This window comes from Sciurus carolinensis, chromosome 1 (genome assembly GCF_902686445.1).
Source record: "Sciurus carolinensis chromosome 1, mSciCar1.2, whole genome shotgun sequence".
NCBI classification, from domain to species: Eukaryota; Metazoa; Chordata; class Mammalia; order Rodentia; family Sciuridae; genus Sciurus; species Sciurus carolinensis.
Window position 1 is genome coordinate 12,378,634 of NC_062213.1, and position 25,748 is coordinate 12,404,381.

At 34.4% G+C, this 25,748-nt stretch overlaps 1 protein-coding gene across 11 annotated transcripts in view; it reads left to right on the forward strand.

Annotated features, from left to right (window-relative positions):
• Cyrib (CYFIP related Rac1 interactor B) overlaps positions 1-25,748 on the forward strand; it is a 140,844-nt gene that overhangs the window by 102,172 nt on the left and 12,924 nt on the right. For 7 of the 11 annotated variants that reach the window (XM_047554304.1, XM_047554311.1, XM_047554315.1 and 4 more), the window contains 4 exons: positions 8,388-8,470; positions 15,018-15,139; positions 20,144-20,249; positions 24,943-25,079. In XM_047554304.1, coding sequence (XP_047410260.1) covers positions 8,398-8,470; positions 15,018-15,139; positions 20,144-20,249; positions 24,943-25,079 — 438 coding nt within the window. In that variant the 5' untranslated portion in view covers positions 8,388-8,397. Of the gene's footprint in view, positions 1-7,379; positions 7,463-8,387; positions 8,471-15,017; positions 15,140-20,143; positions 20,250-23,475; positions 23,577-24,942; positions 25,080-25,748 lie in introns of those variants that run through there. The other 4 variants (XM_047554328.1, XM_047554297.1, XM_047554323.1 and 1 more) reach the window with 3 other exon arrangements.

Genomic DNA, 25,748 nt, shown 5'->3' on the forward strand with positions numbered 1-25,748 from the left:
CATGTACTTTACTAGACTGAAATGAAAATATATAGATCTTAATGTTTGTTAGGAAATCATGGTGAGATTTTAATGTTACTATTAAAATCCAGGAATACCTGAATCTTGCTGTCCTTGATAATTCTTTTACATTTCACAAAGGAAGGAGAATCAAAGGATCACTTTTTTATATAGCTAAACTAGTACCTGAAAATCATGGATCAAGATAAATAGTAAGGGTATGGATTAAGTTACTCTCTGGAATTTTCTATGCTGTCAGTCAGATTCCAGCCAAGAAATGAGAAACCATCTAGGCATTTAAAAACAGGGAGTTTGATATTTGAATTTATTTGTAGAAATGTTGGAAGCTTGAGCCAAAGAGGAAGCTAAGGTAACTTAAATACTAATGGAAACTGCAGGAAGCAACAGTTATTTCAGGGAGTGGGGGGAACAAAAGGAAAGAGATGGATTAGAAGAATGTAGTGCTTGAAGAAGGAACCCTGTAGTTGGGGAGGTTGAAGCCTCTGAGAGGGCCAGGCCTTGCACTGCTGCTGGGAGTTCACAGGAAACTAGACCCTAGATCCCATCCATCCTGCCATGGGAAGACATAAAGATAGTACTTAAACAAAAAGAGGGATATTTCCCCCCCACTTTCTAGTTTCTTTTTCTTGACATTTTCTTTAAATGGTGGTGGTGCAGTTTCATAAAAGCAATTCAGTAAGTAGACTTTGTGTAGTTTGAGGTTAATGATGCTTGAATGTTTTCAGAAGCAGAGATTGTTGATATGATTTTAATTTTTTAAAAGTTTCTACTAGTCTGGCTTGTACTTGTTACTTTTTGCAACCACTGAAGGAAGAAATGTTCATCTTTAAACCTTAGATCTAGAAATGTGGCAATGGAGTGATGTAACTGGCTTTCAGGGTAAGCAAAGCTGTGATGAGTTTCTTTGCCTACCTTTCAACTTTGGCTGCATCTTCCTAACTTTAGTATTTTCTATGGAGTGGTTTGATCAGAAGAATCTTTTCAAGGTGTATTCTTCATTTCTGTAATTGCACTTTAAGAATGCATCAATTTGGTTACTTCTTCAGGTATTCAGTGAAATGCAAGCTCTGTGGAAGGAGCATCCCACACCAAGGAAAAGCAGATACAAAGATTCCAAAGAAAGGGAAGTTTTGCTGTGTTAGAGAAGCTGCAGGAAAACCATTGTGTTTTGATGGAGATGATGCCAGAGTGAGCCAGAGACAGGTCATATAGGGTTTATTGGACCTGATAAGGGTGTATTTTATTCTGAGTATGATGGGAAGGTATTGCATAATTTAGAGCAAAGAAAAGATGTGGTCTGGTTTATGTTTATGTATATAAATAATATTCACTATGTATCTGTATAAATAATACAAATATAAATGATAAATATATATATACATATAATTATAAATATATTATGAATATGATTATAAATTATAAATTATGTAATTATATAAGTAATTCATATATATAGGGATGTGTGTGTGTGTATGTGTGTGTGTATATATATATATATATATATACACACACACACACACACACATATATATATATATATATATATATATATATATATATATATATATGGTTTTTCGGGGGGGACTATCAGGGATTGAACCCAGAAGCTCTTAACCACTGAGCCGCATTCCCCAGTCCTTTGTACTTTTTTTTTTTTTTGAGACAGGATCTTGCTAAATTGTTTAGTGCCTCACTAAGTAGCTGAAGCCAGCTTTGAACTTGGGATCCTCCTGCCTCAGCCTCTCAAACCACTGGTATTACGGGCATGTGCCACTGAACTCAACTGGTTTATATTTTTAAAAGATTGCTTTACCTTTTATAATAAGAAATTGTGGAGGAGGCAAGGGTAGCAGCAGGACCCATGTTAGGACCCTTGAAGTAATCCTGGCAAGAAGTGATGGTGGTGGATACCAAGGAGGGTAGTGGAACAGGTGAGACATAGTATGCTTTCAGCTAATGACAAAAATGTATTGAAAGAAAGGAGTGTCAGTTCTGTCAGATGCTTCTGCTAGGTGGTATGGTGAGTACTTACGAATTGACCATTGGAATTGGCAGCATGGAGGCTACTTGGTGACCTTGCCACGGCTATTTTAGTAAGGTGGGGTTGGAGCAAAAGCCAGGTTGTAGCAGGTTTAAAAGAGAGAATGGAAGGAGAGGAAGAAAAGACAGTGCGGAAGACTACTTTTTAAAGAATTTTGCTGTAAAGAGAAACAAGGGAATAGAATGGGAGCTGATCAATTTTAAGATGGGAGAGAGAAATGCCTGTTGACAAAAGAAAGGGTATTGGAAAGGAAAAGTGATCAAATAGGAAGGAAACTCAGGAGAATGTATTGTTCTAAATATCAAATGAAGAGAATATTTCAGAAAGGAGTGGATCAAAAGCTGTTGATTTCAGTAAGTTGAAGTGTGAGAACTGGCCTTGAAATTTAGCTAGATACAAGTTTTAGGGACCAGCAGCTTTATTGCAGTAGTGGATATAAAAGACAGATTAGAATGAACTGGAAGAATGGGATTTGAAAAAATGTGGAAATAAGTAAACTACAGACAGCTCATTTGACAGGTCTTATTAGTTATAGGACAGGAAAAATAGTGTGGTACTATGGGGGACATGATGTCCTTGGGCAGATAAAGGCAAGTGTGAGAACCAGAGCCCAGATAGAAGGTTGTCTCTCAGGAACCAGGTGCAAAGGATGAAGCACATGGTTACTGATGAAGAAAGGATGGTAGAAAAGACAGTAGATATTTCCATCTTGTGTTTGGGTGCAAAATGAAGTAATTTCTTGCATGAGAGAAATGGTTGTTAGAGATTTGAAGATTTTTTTTTTTTAAACCTGTAGAATAATCCCCTGGGGATATGTAACAGGATTGACAGGCAAATTTCAGGATGCACCTCATGTTTGTGGTTGTACATTAAAAGTAGTGGCTCTTAAGGGACATTTTTGCCTCCCAGGAGTCATTTGGCTGATATCTGAAGATATTGTTGGTTGTCCCTAGTCGGGGCGTTGAATATTGTAATACTGTCAGACGTCCTACCAGGCACAAGACAGCCACCACTACCCCACCCCTCCTTCTTTCTCCCCGCCCAGAAATATTTATTGTTTATAAGCTGGACATGAGGAAAGCCAACACTTATAATTTAAGTAATGTGGGCTGGGGAGTGCAGCTTAGAGGTAGAGTGCTTACCTAGCATTGCACAGGGTCTGGGTTCACTCTTAGCACCACAAAAAAATCAAAATAGTGTAATTTAGATTGTGATATGCTAACGGAGTAAGTTGGGTGGTATAATTGGGTGGCAGGTACAACCACTTGTGAGAAAAATTTCAGAGGTTTTCAGAGAAAAATTTCTTGGTGAAGGGCACATCTGAGACGTGGCACATCCTGGGATTAGTTGTAGGCAGAGGAGACAGCAGTGCAATGCCCCTCATGCTGGAAGGAGTAAATAAAAATAAAGTGACAGTTGCTTAGGAAGTTCCTAGAAAGATGAAGGAAATAACACAATAACTATAACCTAAAGTTCTGTTTCTGTTGGTTTCTGTTACTCTACAAGGAACTTATTTTTTAAAGTTTTATGGAGGAAATGGTCTAATGTATTTATTAAGTGTCTTTTGTTAGCTTAAAAATACATTCCACAGTTTACCAGCCAGGAAGAGCATGCTCTTTTCCAGTAAGTCTTCCACTTGGAAACAAACCTAACATAAGAGTTCATGGTCACAAAATTCCGCCATAAATATTATAAACTGTTGAAATAAACCTTGTCTGGTTTTTTTGTATTAAATTTGTATTGAATTTCTTCTTAGTTTGTTTAATAAACGTAGTATTTAGTTGAAATTCAAGAATTACAATAAAATATGATCTAAAAGAATTTTTCCTACTAAATTCAGATAGTAAGACTTACAGTTTATTATTATTCTAAATAATACTATTTATTATTTACTTCAAAACATTGCCTCCAAAATATCCTGGCCATATTTTGGATCTAGTTTTGCATAAACTATTTAAAAATCCTTTTAGATCAAATTAGTCCATTCATGTGAAACTCAGAAATTTTATTAGAACTCTTCTTAGATGTAGTTGGCAGAAATCCAACTTAACAGGTAAGAGGGATATTGAGTAAAAGAAACTACAGTGTCTTCAAACAAGAAGAAAGTCAAACACAAAATATGACTGGGGGACACTTTTTGCAGTTCTCTTCTGCATGTTGGCTTACTTTTCTTCAGACAGCCTGGTGTCCTCTATGGCAGGAAGTATGACTGCCACATGTTTCCAGGCCTCACGTTCCTCAGGCTGTGTGACTGGAAGTGACTGTAGTTCAGTCATGTTGCTCCATGACTCCAACAGTAGTAGCAGCAAGGAATCTGCCAGGCATGGTGCTAACTGTTTTGATTGTGTTCCACTTATAATGATTTTAGGAACCCTCTGCAGTGAATGTTTTTAATGTGTATTTTCCAGATAAGAAAATGGAGGTATAGAGAGATTAGGAAGCTTAGCTAAGATCACCAAGGTTGGAAAGTGACAGGGTTTTGAACCCAGGTAGTCTTGAGTCTATTTGAACTGACAATTAGGAGCTGTATCATATTAATTTAAATCAATCACTGGGGGGTAGGTAGAAGGTGGGTCCCCCCCCCCATATTAAAATGTGGCAAAACAGGTATGGTTTAAATTTTTTTGTTTTTCTTTGTAAAAGATAGGAGACTGATAATGTTATAATGGAACAGTTTTTCAGATCTCTGAAAAATTCCATGAGTTTTTGTTAAAAAAGACATGGTGTGGGTTTCCTACATAGTGTGTTCTGTATGCTATAGGATGGGGTGGGTGGGTTTCTGCATTGGGCAACAGGGGCATTTGGCAAAGACACTTTTGGTTATCACAACAAATGTGGGAGAGTTGGTACTGGTTCCTAGTGGGTTGAGGTTCAAGATGCTGCTAAATATCCTACAATGTAAAACAAACCCCACAACAAAAGAATTATTCTGCCCAAAATATTAATGGTGCAATTAGAAATACTGTTCCAGATATCCTGAGTCATTTTCACAGTCAGTGTCATATATGGGCAAAAGGTAAGAAATCACTGAGGACTTCCAGCATCAAATAACAAGTATGATGCAGTGGTGGGAAGCGTAGGACCACATGAGGCTGGGATGCCTGGAAAGGAGAACTAAGTAGTGCAATAGTTGCAGGGGGCACAGAAAAATGGGGCAGACATGTTGACTAGTTCCAATATTTTCCCTAAGGGTGGATTGTGTACACACAGATAAAATGGTAAAGAAACCAAATCTCTCTCCTCTCCTCCCACTCACATACCTGATGCTGACCTCTTATTCAGAGGATTAATTTTTAGGATAGCATTTCAGCAATATTCTTGACAAAAATGGGCTAAAGATGGGTTTTATTCTGATTTAGGACATTGAAATTATTTGATAAAATTGAAGACTTTTGTCTTTTTAAGAAATGGTTTGGGAATTATAATTATAAAAACAGCTACCATTCGTTACATGCTTTCTGTGAGCCAGATACTGCAGTCAGTGCTTAAATCGTTGAACCCTTGTAATAACCCTCTAAGATTGCTACTGGTGTTATCTTTGTTCAAAGTATCAGTAATGAATCCCAGGAGTTAACTACTGTTAAGTTCAAACAGGTAGTAAACTGGAGTTGGGATTCTGGTTTGATTACATACAGTGAACTCTTAGCACTTGATAGGCTACGGCCTTTTTTTCTGTTAAAAACAATTATATTTCATTTTCATGAACTTGTTTTGCATCTTTAGTTGCAGTTTTGATTAACTATAGTTTTTTTTTGCATATTGATATCAGTTCTTGATAATGACAGAATTCATATATTTGGAAACATAATCCATATATGTTTGAAAGATTTAAAAAATTAAAGCTATGAAAAGTACTTTATTTTCAAATGGTTCTTTCAAAAATGTATAGAATAAATTTAATAACTAATTTGAGGTAATTTGGATGCTATCATTTAGGAAGAGTGCTTGTCTTTTCCTTAAATATAAAGGCTTGGTATTATTAAACCTTTTACATGTAAGATAATTATAAGAAAATGCTCCCTCAGTGAATCCATTTGATCTCACCTAATTCATATAAAACATACCAAATCAGAACATTGAAATTCTATGTAACAGAAATACTAATGTAAAAAAGATAGATCTTGGAGGAATATCATTTGAAAAGAGAGAGACCATTCAGTATTTATTATCCTTGCAAATAAATTTGATTCTTAACAACATTTTATGAGAAGTCCACCAGATTTTGACAAATGAATTTATCTCCTCTGGGAAAATGACCATGAGGAACATAGCCATTGTTGGGAACTAGGTAGAGGAAGGGTGGGGACAGAGCACAGGTGACCATAAGTGTTTGTCCTTTTCAAACTCCCTGTAATGCAGTGAGAAGGTGTCTTCTTTCATTAAGAAAAATACTACGTTTTTTGGTTTTATTTATATCTGCCAGCATCTCAGTCTTTGGAGAAAAAACTCTGCAGTTGAGGGGAGGAGGAGGGTGTGAGTAGCACTGGTTTGCCTTCCATGTTGTTACCCTAATGTCCAGGTTTGAACCTGGTCTCCTAAGTGTTCTGACAGTACCTTCCACCTTCATCCTCAATGAATTATGGCAAATACTTGGGCAAGGTTTATGGCAGTGCCTTATTTTTATTTTATTTTGCTCTGCAGACTTACCAAGTTGTTATAATTACTCACTCCCTATGTGCTTGTTTGCTGTGTTAGCTTTTGAGTTTTATTTTATCTATAGTTGTATATAGTTGAATATTTAATCTAAGAGTTAAATAATAGCAGTTTGATTAATCTTAGAAGACAAAATAAGAAATTTTGGAGTTGGTTTGGTGATTTTTAAAAATGAGTCATTAATTGATAACTTCCTTCAGTATAATGGTTAAATGTGGTTTGAATACTATCTTCTCTTTATTCCCAATAAGATTTAATTCAGCAGGAAGGAAAATATTGCATTAACTTAAAAGTAATGGTCTCAATATGTACTTAATCGAAAATTTAGTTTTGCTGTTAATTTAAATTGAAAATATGTACATCAAAAATTTTAAAGAATCAACATTAACATAGATATTAATCAGATGGAAATACTGTGAGTTATATGTTAAAATCTAATCTTTTTTCCCACCTTGCTTTATGTTACACTTTTGATATGTGGAAAAAGGGACAGGATCTATAAACTCAGCCAAATGTGCTTTTGTTGTTCCAAATTTCCAATGCCAGAAGCATATAACCCTGCACCTGTTGGTAATCATGAACAAGCCAGCCTTTGCCAAATCCCAGGCCTCTGCTTAAAATTTTTTTTACTGGAACTAAATGATGTTGCCATTTTTATTTTTAGGTTTGCTGGCATGGGTAATCTCATTAAGGTGCTAACCAGGGACATAGACCACAATGCAGCACATTTTTTCTTGGACTTTGAAAGTAAGTCTCTTTAGCCCTTCACAGCTGGTGCATAATGGTAAAGGTGAAAGATTAATTATACTCACACCACAGTGAAGGCCAGCCAGAATATTCGTTAATTAAACATGGGGATCAAACAAAGTTTGCATGATTTTTTTTTCTTAATCGTAGGCAAACATCATCATCATATGTATAATTCTTTAGTTCTTCATTTGCTAAAATCATGTTGAGTCTGTAGCCAGTGCTGTCCTTTCATTAGTCCATGAAGCAAGTAGCCTTATGATGAACATTCTAATAGTATGCTTTAGTGACTATGCCAGACTGTCTGTTTGCTTGTAATCCTAAAATAATTTTCTTTAAAAAATAAGAATTGTGCTGCATATTTGGAATCAATACTTTGAATAACCTTCACAAATTAATAATGATTCAAATTTGATTGAAATTGTGCTATATTTAATAGCATATAGGAAGTAAGTTTTATATTCTATTTTAGGATGAGATTCAAAGGTGAGCTTTGAAAGCCAACCCTCTTAATATTTGGCTTTGAAATATATTGTTGTTTTAGTGCTATACTAACAAAATTACATGCGAATAATTCTTGATCAGAATTTCTTTTTCAGAATACTAGCACTATTGGAATACTTAAAGAATCTTTCATTATAAGGCCAGTAATGAAACTTGTCTTGGGAGAATTTTGAGAAGAATTAGAACAACAGTTGTGTCATTGTGTGCAGGAAAAACCACATTTCACCTCTAGGTCTTCCATACCAACACCTTGAGAACCCGGTTTGCTGTCTGCCAGAGCACAGTCTGGGTAACCTGAAGGATGAATTCATGGCCTAATGAACATTTTCCCTGTTACTTTTTTTTTTTTTTTTTTTAATAAATTTCCGATGTTCTTTTTTATAAAGGGATATTTTCTCTTTTCTCATTCTTGTCTTGACAGGTACCTTAACATGGGGAATCTTCTTAAAGTTTTGACATGCACAGACCTTGAGCAGGGGCCAAATTTTTTCCTTGATTTTGAAAGTGAGAAGATGATTTTATATCTATTTCTCTTTGCCTGCAGTAGACTGCGTTTGTCTTGCACTAAATGAATGTTTCCACTTTGCCATCTTTTTAACTGCTTTGCATGACTGAGCTATGAATTGTTTGAGTAAAATTTCTGGTGCCTTCTAGAACTGGAAGTTAGATTTTATAGATTAAATTCTGAAGAGAAAAATATCTTTATTTGAATTTTTATAAGAGATTTCATATCTCCTAGTTGGAGATTATTTTATAATTTGAGATCTACTCCAAGAAAAAAAATTTGGTGGAATAGAAAAATAGTACCTCAAGATTTATTAATAGAAGCAGTCTTTGGGGGAAAATTGTATTATAGTTGAAAAATTGACTAGGTTTCAATTATTCTGTGTGTATGTTCAAGTATTTTAAATATGAATCTGTTCATGAAGGCCATTCAGAGCTCAGTATTTGGGCATAATATTAAAAGGTAAGTGTGAACCTAAATTATTTAATCTTTGCAGATAATTTGAAAAGTTAAAAACTTAATTTTATGTATTTATTTCAGGAACTTATTTTTTCTAACTCTAAATAAAAAAAAAAAAATAGGTTCACAGACCTTTAAGTAATTTGCCTTCTGTTTGTTTTATGTTGCATGACCTATTGTAATATGGTCTAAGAGTGGCAGGTAAGTGTCATTGACCTCTGCATGTGTGCAAAGCTTTTGCTTTTTTGGCTGTTGGTATCGCTTTAGCTTGTCTGTTGTCAAATTGAGAAAAATTATATTAAATTGGTGTTTTAGTGTGAATGTTGCTGTTGTAACTGATCATTAGAAAATTGTTAGGAAAGGGTGAAGAGATAGCATTTAGGTTAAATCTCATGATCCCTTTACATTTTATCTGAGGTTAAAACATTTGAACAGAGTTTTAAATACTTAAAATTTAAGACTTTTTCTTTTAAAAATAAAACAAACCCTTAAAATAAGCCCAAAGAAAGTCATTGTCATTACCACCAACTTCAGTGTAGTTTTATGTAGTTTATTCTATATGAATCATTTTTACTTTTTCCCTTTAAGCCAAGACACTTTTTATATGAACACATCAATTTGCAGCATATCTCCATTTTACAGAATATTTGTGGTCACTGATATTTTTCAACATTTACTACATGCTTATAAAAAATCTTTTAACAGTTTGTGTACTGTGTGCAGTCTCATCCAGAGGAGTAATATCAGTATCAGGACCATATTAAATTGTTGGGTTTTTTAAAAGGGGGAAATGTTATTAGATGAATATTAGTTATCTTGACCCTTCTCAACAATTTAACAGTGCTATTTTAAGTGCATGTTTAGCATGACTTTTAATCAGCTTGGGGATGTTGAGCAAATTGCTGACTTTAAGATTATTCTTTCAGATGAGGCAACTTACATGGAAGCTGTATTTTATTATTTGCATCTGTTTCAAACTTGGTCTTGTCTATTTTTCTGCTCTTCTCTCTTTCCTTTTTTCTCTTTGTCCCAAATTTCTTACATTTGCAGAATCTTGGCTTTTATATAGTCAAGATCTTGTTCAAGACTTGGCACTTGATCTTTTTTATAAATCTATCATTATTTTGTGATCCAGTGGGAAGCATAAATTTAAATGTAGTATTTAAAAATGATTTGTTTTGGCTTTCCCATCTTAAGTGGGTTCGGTCATTATCATAAAAATTTAAATAGCTAATTTAGTGGCAGGCAAAGATTAAAATTGCTAACAATAGTATCTAATAATGGAGAACTACATGGAAAGTGTTAATTTTTTAAAGGCAGGTAAATTTTAAAATTGATACTTACTGCCCCTATCTGCCAATGTAGAACTCTCAATTTGACACTTCCTGGTATACCGTACTATAAATGAAATTTAGTGAAAACATACTGTTGAACCAGACCAGAGTTCACTTTTTTTTGCTTATTTATATTTTTAAGTATGTTTTCTTTTGATTCTAACATTGGGTTCTCTTTTTTTCTCTCATTCATTTGCGTATTTTTCTTCATTTGGAAATACGCATGTGTGAAACATTGCCTTATTTTTAGAGTACATAGGGACCTTGATTGATCAGAAGGACCTCTCAGATTTTTATTACCAGATTCAAAATTGCCCAAACAGTTGATTTGCTAGTTCCTAATTATTACTTAAATAGAGCCACATTGTTTTTATTAAATGGAGTAGTTAATAATACTACATTGCTTGTTTCTAGATACATAATAATATTCAGGTCACCAGCTCCATCATTCTAATTGGTTAAATCCAGCTCAATAGGTCTGCATAGTTGGGAAATATAGAAATAATTCCATGTAGATACATCTGGCTTTTTATGTACAAATTTGTATGTAACTTTTGATATACAAATTAAGTATTCTAGTGCATTTGAAATTTGATTTAATTAAATCTTAAGAGTTTACAAAATGAAGACCATTTTTAAAGTAAGTCATTACTCCATTCACTGTCCCTTTCCCCTGTACTGTTTTTCACTTCAGTTTAATATATGCATACTTTCTCCTTTATACCAGCCAGAAGGTGCTGGGGATGCAAAGGTAACTACTTTCAGGGAGTTCTCATAGTCTGGTAGGACAGATAGAAATGTAAACTCATAGTTTTACTTCTAAAACTTACATTCAAAGTATATGTCAGAAGGTATTAACTTAGCAAAGAGTAGATTGGGTTATGGTGGTGTTTGAAATAAGCCAGTTTAGTGAAAGACACTGTGGAAAGAAGCAGCAACTTACAAAGACCTTAAGGCATGAAAAGTCATTCTGTGTTTATTGAAACATGCTCTTTACTCTAGGCAGGGGGGAATGTTTTTTCTTTAAAATAAATTACATCTGTATGATAAGATTTCATTTTTATTTTGTTTTATTTCATAATGGTCCAGTTAAGATATAATCTCAGTATTGCTCCATAAAATTCAATAGCAATTATGCTGATGAAAGGCATATAAAAAATACTGAATAGGAGCCCATAAAGCCTCTTCTCATTCTTGGAATTTCCTGCTATTTTTATAACAACGTCATTAATTTATTGCTCATTCTAGTGACACATCTTTAACTTGAGTAACTTGGAAGAAGAGGGACACGTTTTTGTGTCTCTTCTTAACCTTAGCATAGTACTTTGTAAGTAATAAAAGTTTAATGTTTGTTAAATTTATATCCAGGTATATCAGAATAGGAGAATAAATAGAGTAGGAAGTGGTCATTCATAAAAGAGAACTAGAATCCTCTTTCTCTGATTCTTCGTTAACAGTGCCTTCCCATCGAGTTGTACATTTCCTCTACTCCTATGTCTTTTTTGTTGCCTGTTTCCCACCATCATTTACAAATTTTGGGACCCACTCTTTAGCCTAACTTTGTTTTTTCCCATTTTTCTTTCTTGTGCATTTTCACTTGCTTTTATCTTGTATTTTAGTTTATTTGCATCTGGAAATTTATTTTATTCTATAAAATGTGTAGGATTATATTTGTTCAGAGACTAAAATGCATAATAGCCTCCTTTAATTCATGTTGGAGGATCATTCTCATTTTTTCAAAATGAGATTTATAGGAAATCTAGGTATTGATTTACACACTGTACCAGTGGTATGTAGTGTACATTTTGATCCCTGCCTTAATGAAGCTTATAGAGATAGATTGAAATGTTTATTGAATGAATGAATATCAGATTAAAGCAGAAAGACCTAAGCTATTATAATTTTTATGTTGATTTGCATTTTATTTTTTTCCTTTCATAGCTAATTTGTCATTCCTTTGTAAATACAGCACCTTCAATATTAGCATATATTTTAGTGGATCATATTCTGTCCTCTACCCTAAGGAAACAGATGTGAAATTATTAAAATAATTCATTTTACCTTCAACCAGAACAATTAGAACATGCCATAATTTCCCTTGAACAGCTCTTTAAAACCAAACATGATGACCAGTCAGTTGTCCACTCTCAGTAGTAGATACATTATTTTGCAATCAGATAAGTGTCCTTTTGTTAGCAGACTGGTACATTTTTCTTGAAATAGTAAAGCCATTCTTTGCTATGAAAAAATCAAAGTGACAAGTCTTGGTTGCATTATGTAAGGCCATTTTTTGAAAAAATGCTTTGTTTTATACAGTCTTTCCCCTCCCTAGTATTTCACTCCTTTGCATGACTTGCTTTCAGTAAAGTAGCGCGTACCTGTCTGCTGTTTTCTGTTTGTCTTCATTTCTGCAGCAGTCTTCAGCAGCTTTCAAAATTATAAACGTGACTTTCCGTGACAGTCTTAACACATGTTTAACCAGTGTGGTGCTGGGTGTTTTCCCCAGCCTCAGGGGAAACTTGAATCTTCTCCTTTATTTTTAAATTTCTTGGTACTTATTAAACCTTTACTAGTTATTAACTACTTACAAGGTCTATTTAATTCTACTTGAAAACGTTTCGTCTCTATGTGTCTCAGTGTCATATTTTTGTGTTAACAACTAGTCACCACACCAGAAATACATAGTTTAGTGTTTTCAAACTTCACAAATGCCTTAGATATGTAATGGATAAGATATTGTCCTTTGTCATGAATTCCCACTTCATGAATTCAAACTATAATATGTGTATTATTGATGTTATGTCTGTAGTTCCACAATTCCATAATGAAAAAGTATAAAACTGTCATTTTTGCATGTAAAAAGTATTTTCCTCTGCTGCCTCTTGTGTAAGTATAAAAGTTATGGGTGTGCCTTTTCAGTGTGTCTCTAACTATGACTTTGGAAAATAGTGGTCTAAATGTTATAAAAAATCACTGCTATAATGCCATATTCTGACTTTTAAAAATCCAGTCACTTAGCTCCAAGGTCAGTATTTGCTCCTAGTGATGCCTGTGTAGATTTGGACAGTCTTTAATGTTTTAATTGGCTTCTTCTGTGTAATTAATTATTTTGTCATAGCATTTTTATTTTTTAAAAAGTAGTATTTGAAAAGAAATTTGAAAAACAAGGGAACAGATATATAAACACAAATTTTTAAGTTGGCTTTGCACATCAGTGTTACTTTATTGTTTCTGTAGTACTGTTATACATATATTAAATTTAAAATTTGGTACTGCATTTGCTGATTTTTCAAATTATTTGTTGTATAGTTTTTACTAGTTGGCAGGTTTGATAGTTGGAATTGAATTATGACTTGCCCCTAGTACAAAATAAAGTTGTAGTTTTAAGGTATCTTTATTCCTAGTTTCATGTGTTAATTAAATTCCTTTTAAATTTTTTAAGTAAAGGAATAAATAGATCATTTTGTATTAGTGGGAAGGTGAAGTGGATATAGACAATCTAGGTACTGGTTTTATATGACAAAGAGATTTATCAGAAGTGTTCTTAATTCATCTCATAAATTTGGACTCCTCCCTTCGCCCCTCTTTTAGTATGGAGGAATCGCGCCAGCATACTTTTCCTCTAACACATTATGGTAATCATAATGTTTATCATTTTAAGTGCTTTATGCCTTACCTTTAGTGTTGAGTGTGGTCTATCTGGAAAGATTTATGAAGAACTGTGACCTTTTGGAGTCCCCCTTTTCCTTAAAAAAAAGAAACACATGTATTTAAAAAGTTTGGTTTTGGAGAAACAGGTGACCAAGTTTTTAAAAATAGGGTTTCTGTTATCTCAAGTCTAGCGGAGAAATCCAGATTTTGTCACCATTAGTATGTTTTGTGGCTAACACCACAGGTGATGAAAATGCCCATATGTCTGTGTCCCTGATTATATTTTTATGACTGTTTTTCTTCCTTCATTTTTCTCTCACTCAGTACCAAGTGTGAAGGAATTCAGCTTTTGCTTTAGTATTTAAAAATTTCATTGGTAGTCTTAAAGTATCTTTAGCGTAGCTTAAAGTATCTTGCTTTCACCAGCTCAGGAATTCTGGAACATTTTGTAATTTGAAAGCCCTCCATGCAGAAATCTTGACCTTCTTTTAATCAGCAGAGAAGTTCAATGATATGGCCTTAGTTTAGTCTTAAATATGTATACCTGGCCCTATGTGATCTTATTTGTAAGACAATTCAGAATGTTCCCTAGAAAAAAGTATCTAAAAACTATTTTTTGAAGCTTTTACTTTTTCTTATCAAAACCTGTTAAAAGTAAAGTGCACTTTATAGAAAATAAAATAGTGTCAGTCTTAAACTGTAGACAAGCAAGATATTTTAGTAGACTTTCATTTCTGTTGCATTAAAATAAATCATTATTAATGCATCTACAGTTACTAGTTAGTGATGGATGTAGTAGAAAAAGATTATTAAGAATATCAGTTTACATTTTTAATTTTAGTTTTCTCACTGATTTATTATACCAAGTCATAATTTGTAACCTAAATAGTAATATTTGGTGCTTCCTGTAATTTTTATAGATGTGAGGCTAGTTATTCAAATGTAGAACTATGGAAAAATTATTGGTCTTTTCTAAGTGCAAAGTTAACATTGAATAAATGTAACGCATCTTTGAAATTTTGCATTGTTAATTGCTTAGAGTTTACATGCATTAAAAAAATTCATGTCACTGTAAATTTTCTTGTGCTTTCCTGCTATTTAGATGCCCAGCCTACAGAGTCTGAGAAGGAAATTTATAATCAGGTGAATGTAGTATTAAAAGATGCAGAAGGCATCTTGGAGGACTTGCAGTCATACAGAGGAGCTGGTCACGAAATACGAGAGGTAAATCATGTTTCTGTGCTTTCTAGGTAAACTAAAATTAACTGTGTCTCATCTCTTTTTAATCTGTTGTTTAATTCTTCATTTCACATGAAGTAGTATATATAAAGGAAGAACATTGGGCATTATTTTTGAAAGTGTTTGCAGTGATAGAAGGATGAAAAGAGAACAGTGTTGATAAATGTGTAATTTTTGTGTATTTAAGGAAGCTTCATTTTTGGGGTTGCTCTTGCACTTGAAATTTACATTTTCCATGGGGAACTATTTATGTTTTTCTGGGGAGTGGGGAGAACATGACTTTTCTGAGACTTCTTCCTGCCAGTATTTTTTATTTTCTTATTCCTACACTGTTTAGGAGAATGTTGAAGTCAACCAGGGATTGGTCTCCCTCCTCCTCTACTTCCCTCTCTGCTTCCCTCCTTTCCTGTGATTGCACATCAAAAAAAGAGTGTGGTGTGCTCTCTCTCAGCTTTTCTGTCTATTCTCTGATCTTATCCTGGTTTTCAGTCCTGTCCTTTTCTGTTTCTTCGACTTTTCAGAAATTCTGTGTCCCTACCTTTTTCTAACACTAACTTCTTTACCTTTATTCTCCATACTTTTCTGGAACTTACTCTTTGAATTATTCTTCAATTATTCTTCTTCCCTCTCCCCTCTTCTTTTCCTGACTTCTTTGCCTCAGCATATATTTACTCAGTTGTCCTAAAGGACCTGGAGAAATTCTTTAGCCTCTGGACCTTAATCTCATTTTTTTTTCATTACCTTATTCAAAGGCAGGGCCAGAGTTGATTTATTCATTTTCCCCACTCTCTGCTCCTGTTGTTTTCAGTGACAAATAGTGCAGAGGTCATCAGAGACCATTCTTTTGGTCTTACAGTTCCTATCCTATTTGATTCTCTTCCGGTATTTGTACTACGGTAAAGGCAGAGTCAAGTGCAGACTCTAGAAGACGAAAGTTCAAGAGATACTGTGGTGATTGGATGTTTACGGTAAGGGAAGGGGCACAGGTGAATGATGCCATGACCCTTGGTTTTGGTTAGCAGGTGCTACATCATTAGTGGGGAGCTATGGAGAGAGTGAATTCCATTCCCTGCCTCTCCTGCACTGGAGTGCTTGTGCCCTGCTGTCTTGCACATGCATACTTCTTTGTCTTTGTTTTTGTGTGGTTTGCCCTTCCTTTATTTTCCTATTGAATTCCTGTCCTTTCCATTCTTCTACTTCATAGCGTCCCTTTGCCTGACACTGTACACACCTTTCTTTTATGGTAACAAGCACTCTTTTAAAACCACTGGTACTAGTGTTTATCTCGCCACCATTGTGACTCCAGTTTGAGGAGAGTCAGCCTGGTTTCTTGCATATTTGGATTTTATCAGCACCTGGCATAATGTTTATTAAGGAGTTAACAACTGAAGAAATAAATATATAGCTTTAGAATAATCTTAGCAATGTCATTAGCTTAAAACCTTACAATTTCAGTAAATAAAGGCATGTAACTATTACTGTGAACCAAGTTCTTTAAACATTTAAATGTATTTTGAAAAACCAAACATTTAAGGAAGTGAAAGATTTAAATGTTAAGTAGATCTTAATTAACTAATTAGTGAAATCATTCTTTTCCCTGTGAGTCTCACCAATCCACAGGTTACTCTAAAATGATTAATAGTGCTAGGAATGTGGCTTAGTAGTAGAGGCATGCTTGGCGCCTGGGTTCGATTCCCAGCAACATAATAAAATAAAATAAACTTATTGATTGTATCTTCATCTTGATTCAAGTTTGTCCTAATTGATTCTTATCATTGGTTATAGTTGTCTCCCATAAACAGTAAAGAAAAAAATCTCATCCACTATGGAGACAGAGACCGTTTGTTATCTGTTTTTTTCAAAGATACAACACTAGTGTTCTTCAATGTTATCATTATTGTTGTTGCTGTAATACTTTCCATTAGAAATGTTATTCTGCTATGCGTAGAAAGATTCTGTATAATGAAAAATAGTATAAATAGTATTTCCTTCAGTTTGTATGTAGAAGTAATTGAACACATATTAAGATTTAGTTGTAATCTTCTACCAGAGACTACAGTGATGTGAAAGCTTTTTTATATATACACACACACACACACACACACACACACACACACACACACATATATATATATGACATTTCAAAGAGGGCTTGAGGGCTTATGGGCTATGAAACCAGGAGCTCTTAACCCTATGACTAGAGGATGAAGCTCTCTTAGGCTGCCAGATCCACACAGTGGTGCTGTTTTCCTAAGATACAAGATGTAACCACATATAGTTCACTCATACTATTCCATGATAGAGAGAAGTAAATAAATGTCTCAAAAGATTTTTTTTCAAGTTTATATACTATAAAAACACTGAAGGAACATCATAATATAAGGAAAAAATGAAAAGCAATGGCAAGAGATTGGTGTTTCCCAGCTTTAAGACTTACAAAGGTACCATCATTAAATTGTTTGGTAAAAGAATTAAGGACAAAGAAATAGATAAATATAGATATGAAATATGTAACATACAAAACTAAAAAAATAACCTGTATTTCAATCTGTAGATGGGGAAAAATGTGTAAACTACTCAAGTAGTCGAAGAAATTTTCATTGGGAAATATGTGTTGATGTGTAGGTTTAATGATACAAATAAAAAAGGTTTCTGAATAGTAGATTAACAATTTAAGAAAGGGAGGTTCAAATGAAAGTTCATTGTATGTCAAACATACAGAGAATTAATAATTATAATGGTCATAGGTGAATATTAAGATTTAATATTGCTGATTAATAAGACTCAGATCATTGAACCATATGACTCATGAAAAAACCTACCCAATAGAAAAAATGTTCAGCTTTTCTGATAGTTACACAGTACTGTCAAGAAGTTTTAGTTGGATTATGAAGAACAGATAATCTCAGTGCAAGTGAGAGTGTAGAATGGTTGTCTTTGGAGGTCAGGTTGGCAGTGTATGAAATAAGAACTTTAAAGTTATTTATACTCTTGTGCCAGGTAATTGGGTTTTGGAAAATATATTCCCAGCAACTATAATTCAAGAGGAAATGTGAACATAAAGCCTTCATGATGCTCTTATTTACTGTAGCAAAAATGTAGAAGCAACTCCTAGAGTTGTGAAGGTAAAAAATAATCTGTATAAACGATATGGCACCATGCCTGACACTACCTAATATAAACTGGGACTGTCCTATTAGTTGTATGGTAATGATGTACAATTATATTTGTTTTAAAAACATTTTATTAAACACGATTTAAAATTAAATAAAATGTGATTTAAGTTAGATTCTAATAAGCAAAAACCTTATTCTCTAGGATACACTACTTATCAAGAAAATAAGTACTTCCCACTAATGTTGAGATGTGTCCTTAACAGTTTTAACATTTTTGAAAAACACCTGCTGCTACAGGATAACAACCTGGCCACTGACACTTAATAAGTGCCCTTTTGTATGCTAAGCTGTAATGGGTGTTGACCCTGAAACCTTACCTGCCAGCTGTGAAAGTCATGTGAGTGGAGAAGGATGGGAAGTTCAAGGAGACCATAACATGTTTGTCATAAAAGAGCACCCATTTCTTCAGCTAAGTTCAGCCCACGGGCTCCATGGACATTGTTAGCCCTTTTCACTTATGAATATGAATGACATTTGCTGGAGCATTTTTGATATTTTGAGAATGAATTTATATTTAGCAAATAATTTTTAGACCCTTGCAAGAAACATTGAATAAGTATCTTCAGAAAATGAAGTTTTAATTTTCATCTCTTTGATTGCTTCCTGAATAATAAAATAAACATTTATATTACTTGATATAAAATATTACTGAGTCTGAGCTTGAACCTAAAAAAAAGGATTATTTCCATGTATATCACTATAATATCAAAGACTCTTTGAAGTATTCAGATTAATATGTGAAATTAGAATTGTTACATGTCATTTCAGATTTTCTTTAATATAATGATATTTCTAGATAAGTATATAAGATAGACTCTAGGCTTCTGTTGAATTTAAGCATCATTCAAAAATTTTTTATAGAAAAAAGGAAATCTGAAATTACTGAGACACATATAAATAACTTCAGTATACAGCCCATTTATTTGATTTATTGCTGGTTTACTCACAGGATCCTTTAAATCCATCTGGATTTAATTTTAGTTTGCTTTCTTGATTTTTGTTTTTGTCTAGAGTCTCAGAGTACTAGTGCTTTGGAAAATTTGAAATGTGTCAGTATTTTTGATCATGTTTATAAGCAAGCCCTGTCTTGGTTGTGAATTTCAACTTTCACATGGTGTGTTTAGTTTGTTTGGAGATGGTAGAGAAAACTTTAAGTTCTCCGAAGATTAAGAAAGCATCGGTAGGCAAAAGATAAAAGCAAGAAAATATACTTGGGGAAACCCTCAATACTCAGAAAAGATTGCTCAGTGGCTTGAAAAGCTAGGTATAGAAAAAGGCATTTGTTTTTATGTTAAGGATATCTAGATTATTTTCTCCCCTTTCAGATTTGAAACTAGTTTTTTGTCTTCTTATTCAGAAGTCTGAGAAAACTTGAAATCCAATATAGATTGTAATTCTAGGGAATAACTACACATGATAACTTTTAAATCACATTTTTCATATTGATTTAGGTTCATAAGTATTTGCTAGGTTTCTTAGAGCTGGCTCAGACCCTGGAATTTTAATTATTGTTTCTTAGTCTATTCCCAAAGATGGCATTTTCTTTTATTGCCTTACTTTTTTGGTTCACAAACACATATTCTATTTTTTAATTCGATTATATCTTTGCAAGGAAACTAAAAATGTATTTTAATAGGGTTAAAGTATTCATGGAGTTGAGAAGATCCACTCTCAGCATTACTGGGTGCATTATTCTAAATTTTATGAATGTACCAGGGTTTTCTGCATTTCTCTAAAACCTGTATTTTAATGTAAAAATGATACTGTTGTTATTTTTAAACATCTAACAATTTTTATTCTTTGGATTTTAAAGGCAATCCAACATCCAGCAGATGAGAAGTTGCAAGAGAAGGCGTGGGGTGCAGTCGTTCCACTTGTAGGCAAATTAAAGAAATTTTATGAATTTTCTCAGAGGTTAGGTGAGTTGAAAGTTTTGTAATTAAGACTTGCCTAGTGAAAAACATATCTTAAGGGTCAGAAATTAAAATTTAGAGTATTTTATGTTCACTGTACTGAATTTGGCTGGTATCTGTAAGATCACAGTGTGATCTGCTTATCACCCCAATCAACCCAGGTCTTCGAATTATTTAGACCATTTTCTGAACAAATTGTCACAAGGAAGTTACTTTCTTTGTATACTAAAGGGTTTTAGTTTGAGAAAACCACTTGGTAGAATTTTTGTTTCCAGCTCTATAATCAGTCCTTCCCTGTATGATTTTTAAGAACACAAGAATTCAGATAACTCATGGGCCTGAGGAAGACTATTAAATGTAGAGAGTGGTTGGAATAGCAGTGTTTATATAAATTCTTTTTAATACTCTAAATAAGAATCATAATTTATTGTCCTAAGTGTGAAAATTAGTTCTTTTACAGTTTTGCCTTTTGATCAAATATGTGTATTGTCTAGCTATGTAAACCCCTGTAACCTTTGTCAGCCTGGGACTTTTCATCTCACTTGTCTTTTCTATGTATTTAGAGCTTTTCCTGTGCTAAATACATAGGTGCATGTGAAGTTAAAGTGCTTTATATGGCTTAGATTCTACTGAAGTAATCTTGGCCTCTTAGCATACGTCATTAAAAAATAATAATAATTGAAATATAGGCCAAACAAGTTGAACTTCAGTTTCCTGTATTTTAACCGTTGGAATTAACCAGTTGTGTGTGTCCCATCACAGGCACTGTTCCATTTCAGCAGAGGGATGTAGTAGCATAGGTAAATGCAAAAAACTGTCTATCTTCCTATTATCTGTTGGAAGCCCTGAACCTTCATAATTATACTCAAGGGACTTCTCTAAAGTACCAATTTAGAATCAGTACCCTCATCTTTTGACCAATAAACCTGGTGAATGATACTTTCTAGTTTCCTAGCTATCAGATGCATTTCCTCTCTTGCACACAGTAGATATTTAATGTCTGTTGAATGGGTGGGTGATGTATTGATGGATACACACATCTAATACAGCACCTTTGTATTAGGTATTTAGGAGCAGTCATAATAATAGTAATTGTAATGGCCTATGTTTGTTTCTTATTAGTGCTCTGGTCTTGATCACATCATTGTACTTCTGTGGGTTTCAGCATTCTCTCTGGGCCTCCTCTCTATTTAGTTCTTTGCATTATATCCCCTAATTCATTCTCATTTCATCTCTGCTACTGCACTGTTGAGCCAGAAATGAGGATAAAAGCCACAAATAGCACAAGAAGTACGAAATGGACATCAAGATGCACATGGTCCTTCAGAATTTTGCAATTCTGTGGAGATGTTAGTGTGACCTGAGTATTACAGACACCAGGGGTGTCTCCAGAAGAGGGACCCTGATCCCTTGCTGTTTTACATATTTATATGTAGAGAGGCAGGGCATGTATCACCTAATGTGAAAGATATGGATTTTTTGTTTGTTTGTTCATTCTGTTTAAAAAGATAGGTCTGGGGAATCCTTTGATACTTGCTTGTTTTGGTCTGAGGTCTTGGAGCCATTCTTTTTGGGACAGTTCCCTGAAGGAAGTTTTGTGATCACATAGTATACACACCACTTTGTCTTGCCTCGGTCTTCCTTCTGCTCCAGGAACTTATTTTGGGAACTGCCTCCTTGAGTCATAATGAGCAAATCCATCCTACATGGTCGAGTTTGTTTCACTGGGCAAAATCTATTTAAATCTACTTAAAAGGTTCAGAGTGACCATAGTAATTGTGGTCATGTCTGCTTACTGTCTTAAAACCTCCTTGTCCACAATTGAGTTGTGTGAGAATACAAGGGATGGTGTTTGTGAGTGGGTGGATGGCATTTGGTAAGAATAGATAGCTGTTGTCTCTAAAGCAAAATTCTGCAGAGACCTCCTCCTTGTTTCATTGTCTCATCTTCCCCCTTCTTGTTCTAGTTGTGAACTGTTCTGTCTTCATTATTTCTCCCAGTTGTCTTTTCCTTCCAACTCTACTGTGTAGCTTTGATTCTCATTCTCAGGCAAGCTGCTCTTTATTTCTTTCAGAATTCAGAGCTTAGTAGCTCAGTGATTTACTTTAGTCATCTGCTTTATCTAAAATCCCTAACCTCATGGTTTTGTTTTAGGACTTCATTAGAGTCCAACCCCTAAATATTCCATCCTTTCTTTCCAACTCAGCTAGAGACCTGGGCCACCTTTCTGTGGAGTCCATTGTCTTAGATTCTTTTCTTAAAGTAGGGAATTGTAGGTCTTGTATCAGCACAGCCTGCAGGGTGAGAATATATATGATCCAGCAGCTTTAAAGGTAGAAAAACAGCCTGACCATCTTGAGTTTTCCTTTTCTGGTAGCTCCACCTTAGAGGACTTTAGTCATTCATAGAGGTGAAGTTCTGTCGCTCTTGGTCACTGGCCATTGGAACTCAGCCATGCTTACTAACCAAAGTATGAGCACATGTGGAATGCTGATATTAACCCTGAGATTTAGCTGGGCATGGTGGCACACACCTATAGTCCTAGCTACTTGAGAGATTGACGCAGGAATATTACAAGTTTGAGGCCGTCCTGGGCAACTTAGTGGGAACCCTGTATCAAACTAAAACATTAAAAGGTATAGAGTTATAGCTTAGTGGCAGAGGACCCCTGGGTTCGATCTCTAGTATCAGAAAAAGCAAAAACCAAACCAGAAAAGCAAACACATACCAAAAAAAAACAACCACCTGAGACTGGATCAAATCTAGGCAAATACAAATTTCTTCTTCTCTTTAACATCCTTTAACAATTTCTTTTATCTTTCTGTTCTTTTGTTTTCCAATCTTTGCTTTCCACTTGCATTAACACTGACACATGAAATGAATCTTGGGGAGAAGTAAACTGATTTCTCAAAATAACCAGAAATTTTGTTCTTCTTAATTGGTCTTTTTCACATTAACTCTCAGACCTCTATAAGGCATTGCTACCCTATGATCCAGTCTCCACACTGCAGGTGAAGTGTGGTTTTAAATACTAATCTGATGATGTCACTACCAAGCTTAAAAGGTTTCTCTAGGGACATAGGAATTAGAAGGCCAGAGTGCCTGGCATGGCACATGCATGGTATGGGTATTGCTTTGGTCCCTGGTTATGCTCTTCCTTGCCCTCCCTGTTCCACGGTATTGGTCTTGTTGCAGTTCTGTGACTGTCGTGCTCTTCTCAGCTCAGGGTCTGGCTTCCTGCCCTGTCTGCAAACTCCTGCTCATTCTTAGTGCACACTCCAGTCTCAATCCTGATGACACTATTCAAGGAAGTCTTTTCCTGCCTTCAGCTAGGTGAGGTCCATTTGTGTGTCTTTCCACTGTATCATGTACCATGTACTCTTTTTTTCACTCCTATCACACCTGGAATCATTTGTCTATATGGAGTAAGGCTCTCTGTGGGCATAATGTCTTCCTCTATTCTCAGGGCCTGGCACAGAGTAAGCAGTCAAGTTTTCTGACTTAGTTAAAAAAGGATAGTAGTTGCCATTTGGAGCTATTGTGTACATGGAAAATATTTTCTCTGAAGTGTGTAGTTCAGTACCTGGCACATAATAGATACATATCTTAAATAAGGTTACTGAAACTTAGATAGAACGTTCCTTTATTTGGAAGAGAATTTATTAAGGTGGACTTGGGAGTCAGAAACACCTGGCATTTGCTGTCACCTTGGGTTCTAACTTATTTCAGACTCAGTTTATCTGTCTGTAATGCCCAGACCATAGTTGATGGTGAAAGTTAAATGAGCACACTTACTTTAAAAATGCAGAGTAGGGATGTTCACTCACAGTTAAGTCTTCACAAATAGTAGAGCTGGTCCTTTCTTAAGGGTTGATCTGACATAAATCTATTAATTTATCATCAGTATTAATCTGACATTTACTTATTAATCATCTAACTCTAAAATCATTTTCTCTGGCTAGAATCTAGTTTAGTTTTCTGATTCTGTAACCTATAACTGAATTTGAGTTCAATTTTTTTGAAGTGAAATACTGATTTTTAAACATAGTATTTATTGGTCTTGCTTTCTAAAGATAGAGTTATTTCAAAGGAACTATTTTGCTATTTAACAAATCAGAATATTTATATTACGGTCCCAAGATGCAAAGCCCAAAGATAACTTAGGAAGCTTGTTAAACCCGATACGTTGTTCTTAGTAACTAAAAGAAAGCAGTTTGTGTTTATAAATAAATGACATATTCTTCAAGGTAGAAGAAGTTGGCAATCAACTCTTAGCCATATAGATTTGACTCTGGACACAGTGCTACTGAAGAAGTAACTCAGCTATAGGTAATAGTTACTATTTCATAAAAGCAAATTTCACACTGTGTGGAATGATGAAAGTAATGTAAAATTTGCCCTTCATTCCTGATGTTATTCAGATTCACATTCTGTGCTATTTTGAATCTGGGTTTACAAATTGAATTAGTCCCCTTTAAGGTTTCTTTGTGTTAAATAGTATTCAATTTGAGTATATGCAATACATGAGCAGTGGCAAAATTTAAAATTCTTTTATTGTTTTGATTATATATAGATCTTTTGTGTTTTAGAGACCTTGTTTTGGAATTGAAATCAGAACATTTATGAATTGTTCACTTCTTAATAAATGAATATTGGACAGATTTAAAAAAAAAACTTAACATTTTAATCTTTTTGTTAGAAGCAGCATTAAGAGGCCTTCTGGGAGCCTTGACCAGTACCCCATATTCTCCTACCCAGCACCTAGAGCGAGAGCAGGCTCTTGCCAAACAGTTTGCAGAAATTCTTCACTTCACACTCCGGTTTGATGAACTCAAGGTAGAATTTTCTGCTTGCCCTGGAAAATATGAAAATCATGTTTTTCAATGAGTAGTAGGAGGAAAAGCCTGGAAACCTTAATAAAATGTGTTTAAATGCTGTCTAACTGGACTTTAGCATAAATGGGAAACTGGATTTGAAAATATGGAAGATCTTTTGGTATATGACAAAGAGCAAATCACCTAATACTCAGACTTCATATTTTAAAATCACTGAAATAATAACACTGAGTATTCTAATGTTTTTTCTTTTCTGCTCATCCCATTTTTGCACCGTTCTTTTAATATAAAATATTGTTAAAACTTCTCTCCCTCCCCCACCATGTTTTTTCTTTCCCCCTTTCTTGCTCTTTATAGTATTTATAACTGTAAATATCCTATTGTTAGAAGGAGTAGAAGCTCTGGGCTTCACGCTGACTTCAGTTTGGGCTCTGACACAGTAATTGGTTACGAGACCTGGGTTTGGTCCTTTGGTTTTTTTTTTTTCAGGGCCCTGGGCAGCAGTCTAGAAAATGAAAATGAAAGAACCACATTCCTAAGGAGCCTTGGACCTTTTACAGTTATATCATAGATTATTATAATTCTTTTATTAATACTTCTGAGCACAGATGATTTGTATGTAAAGTTTAGTCTGCTTGAGAATTATTGCCCTGATGCCTGTGTATATATA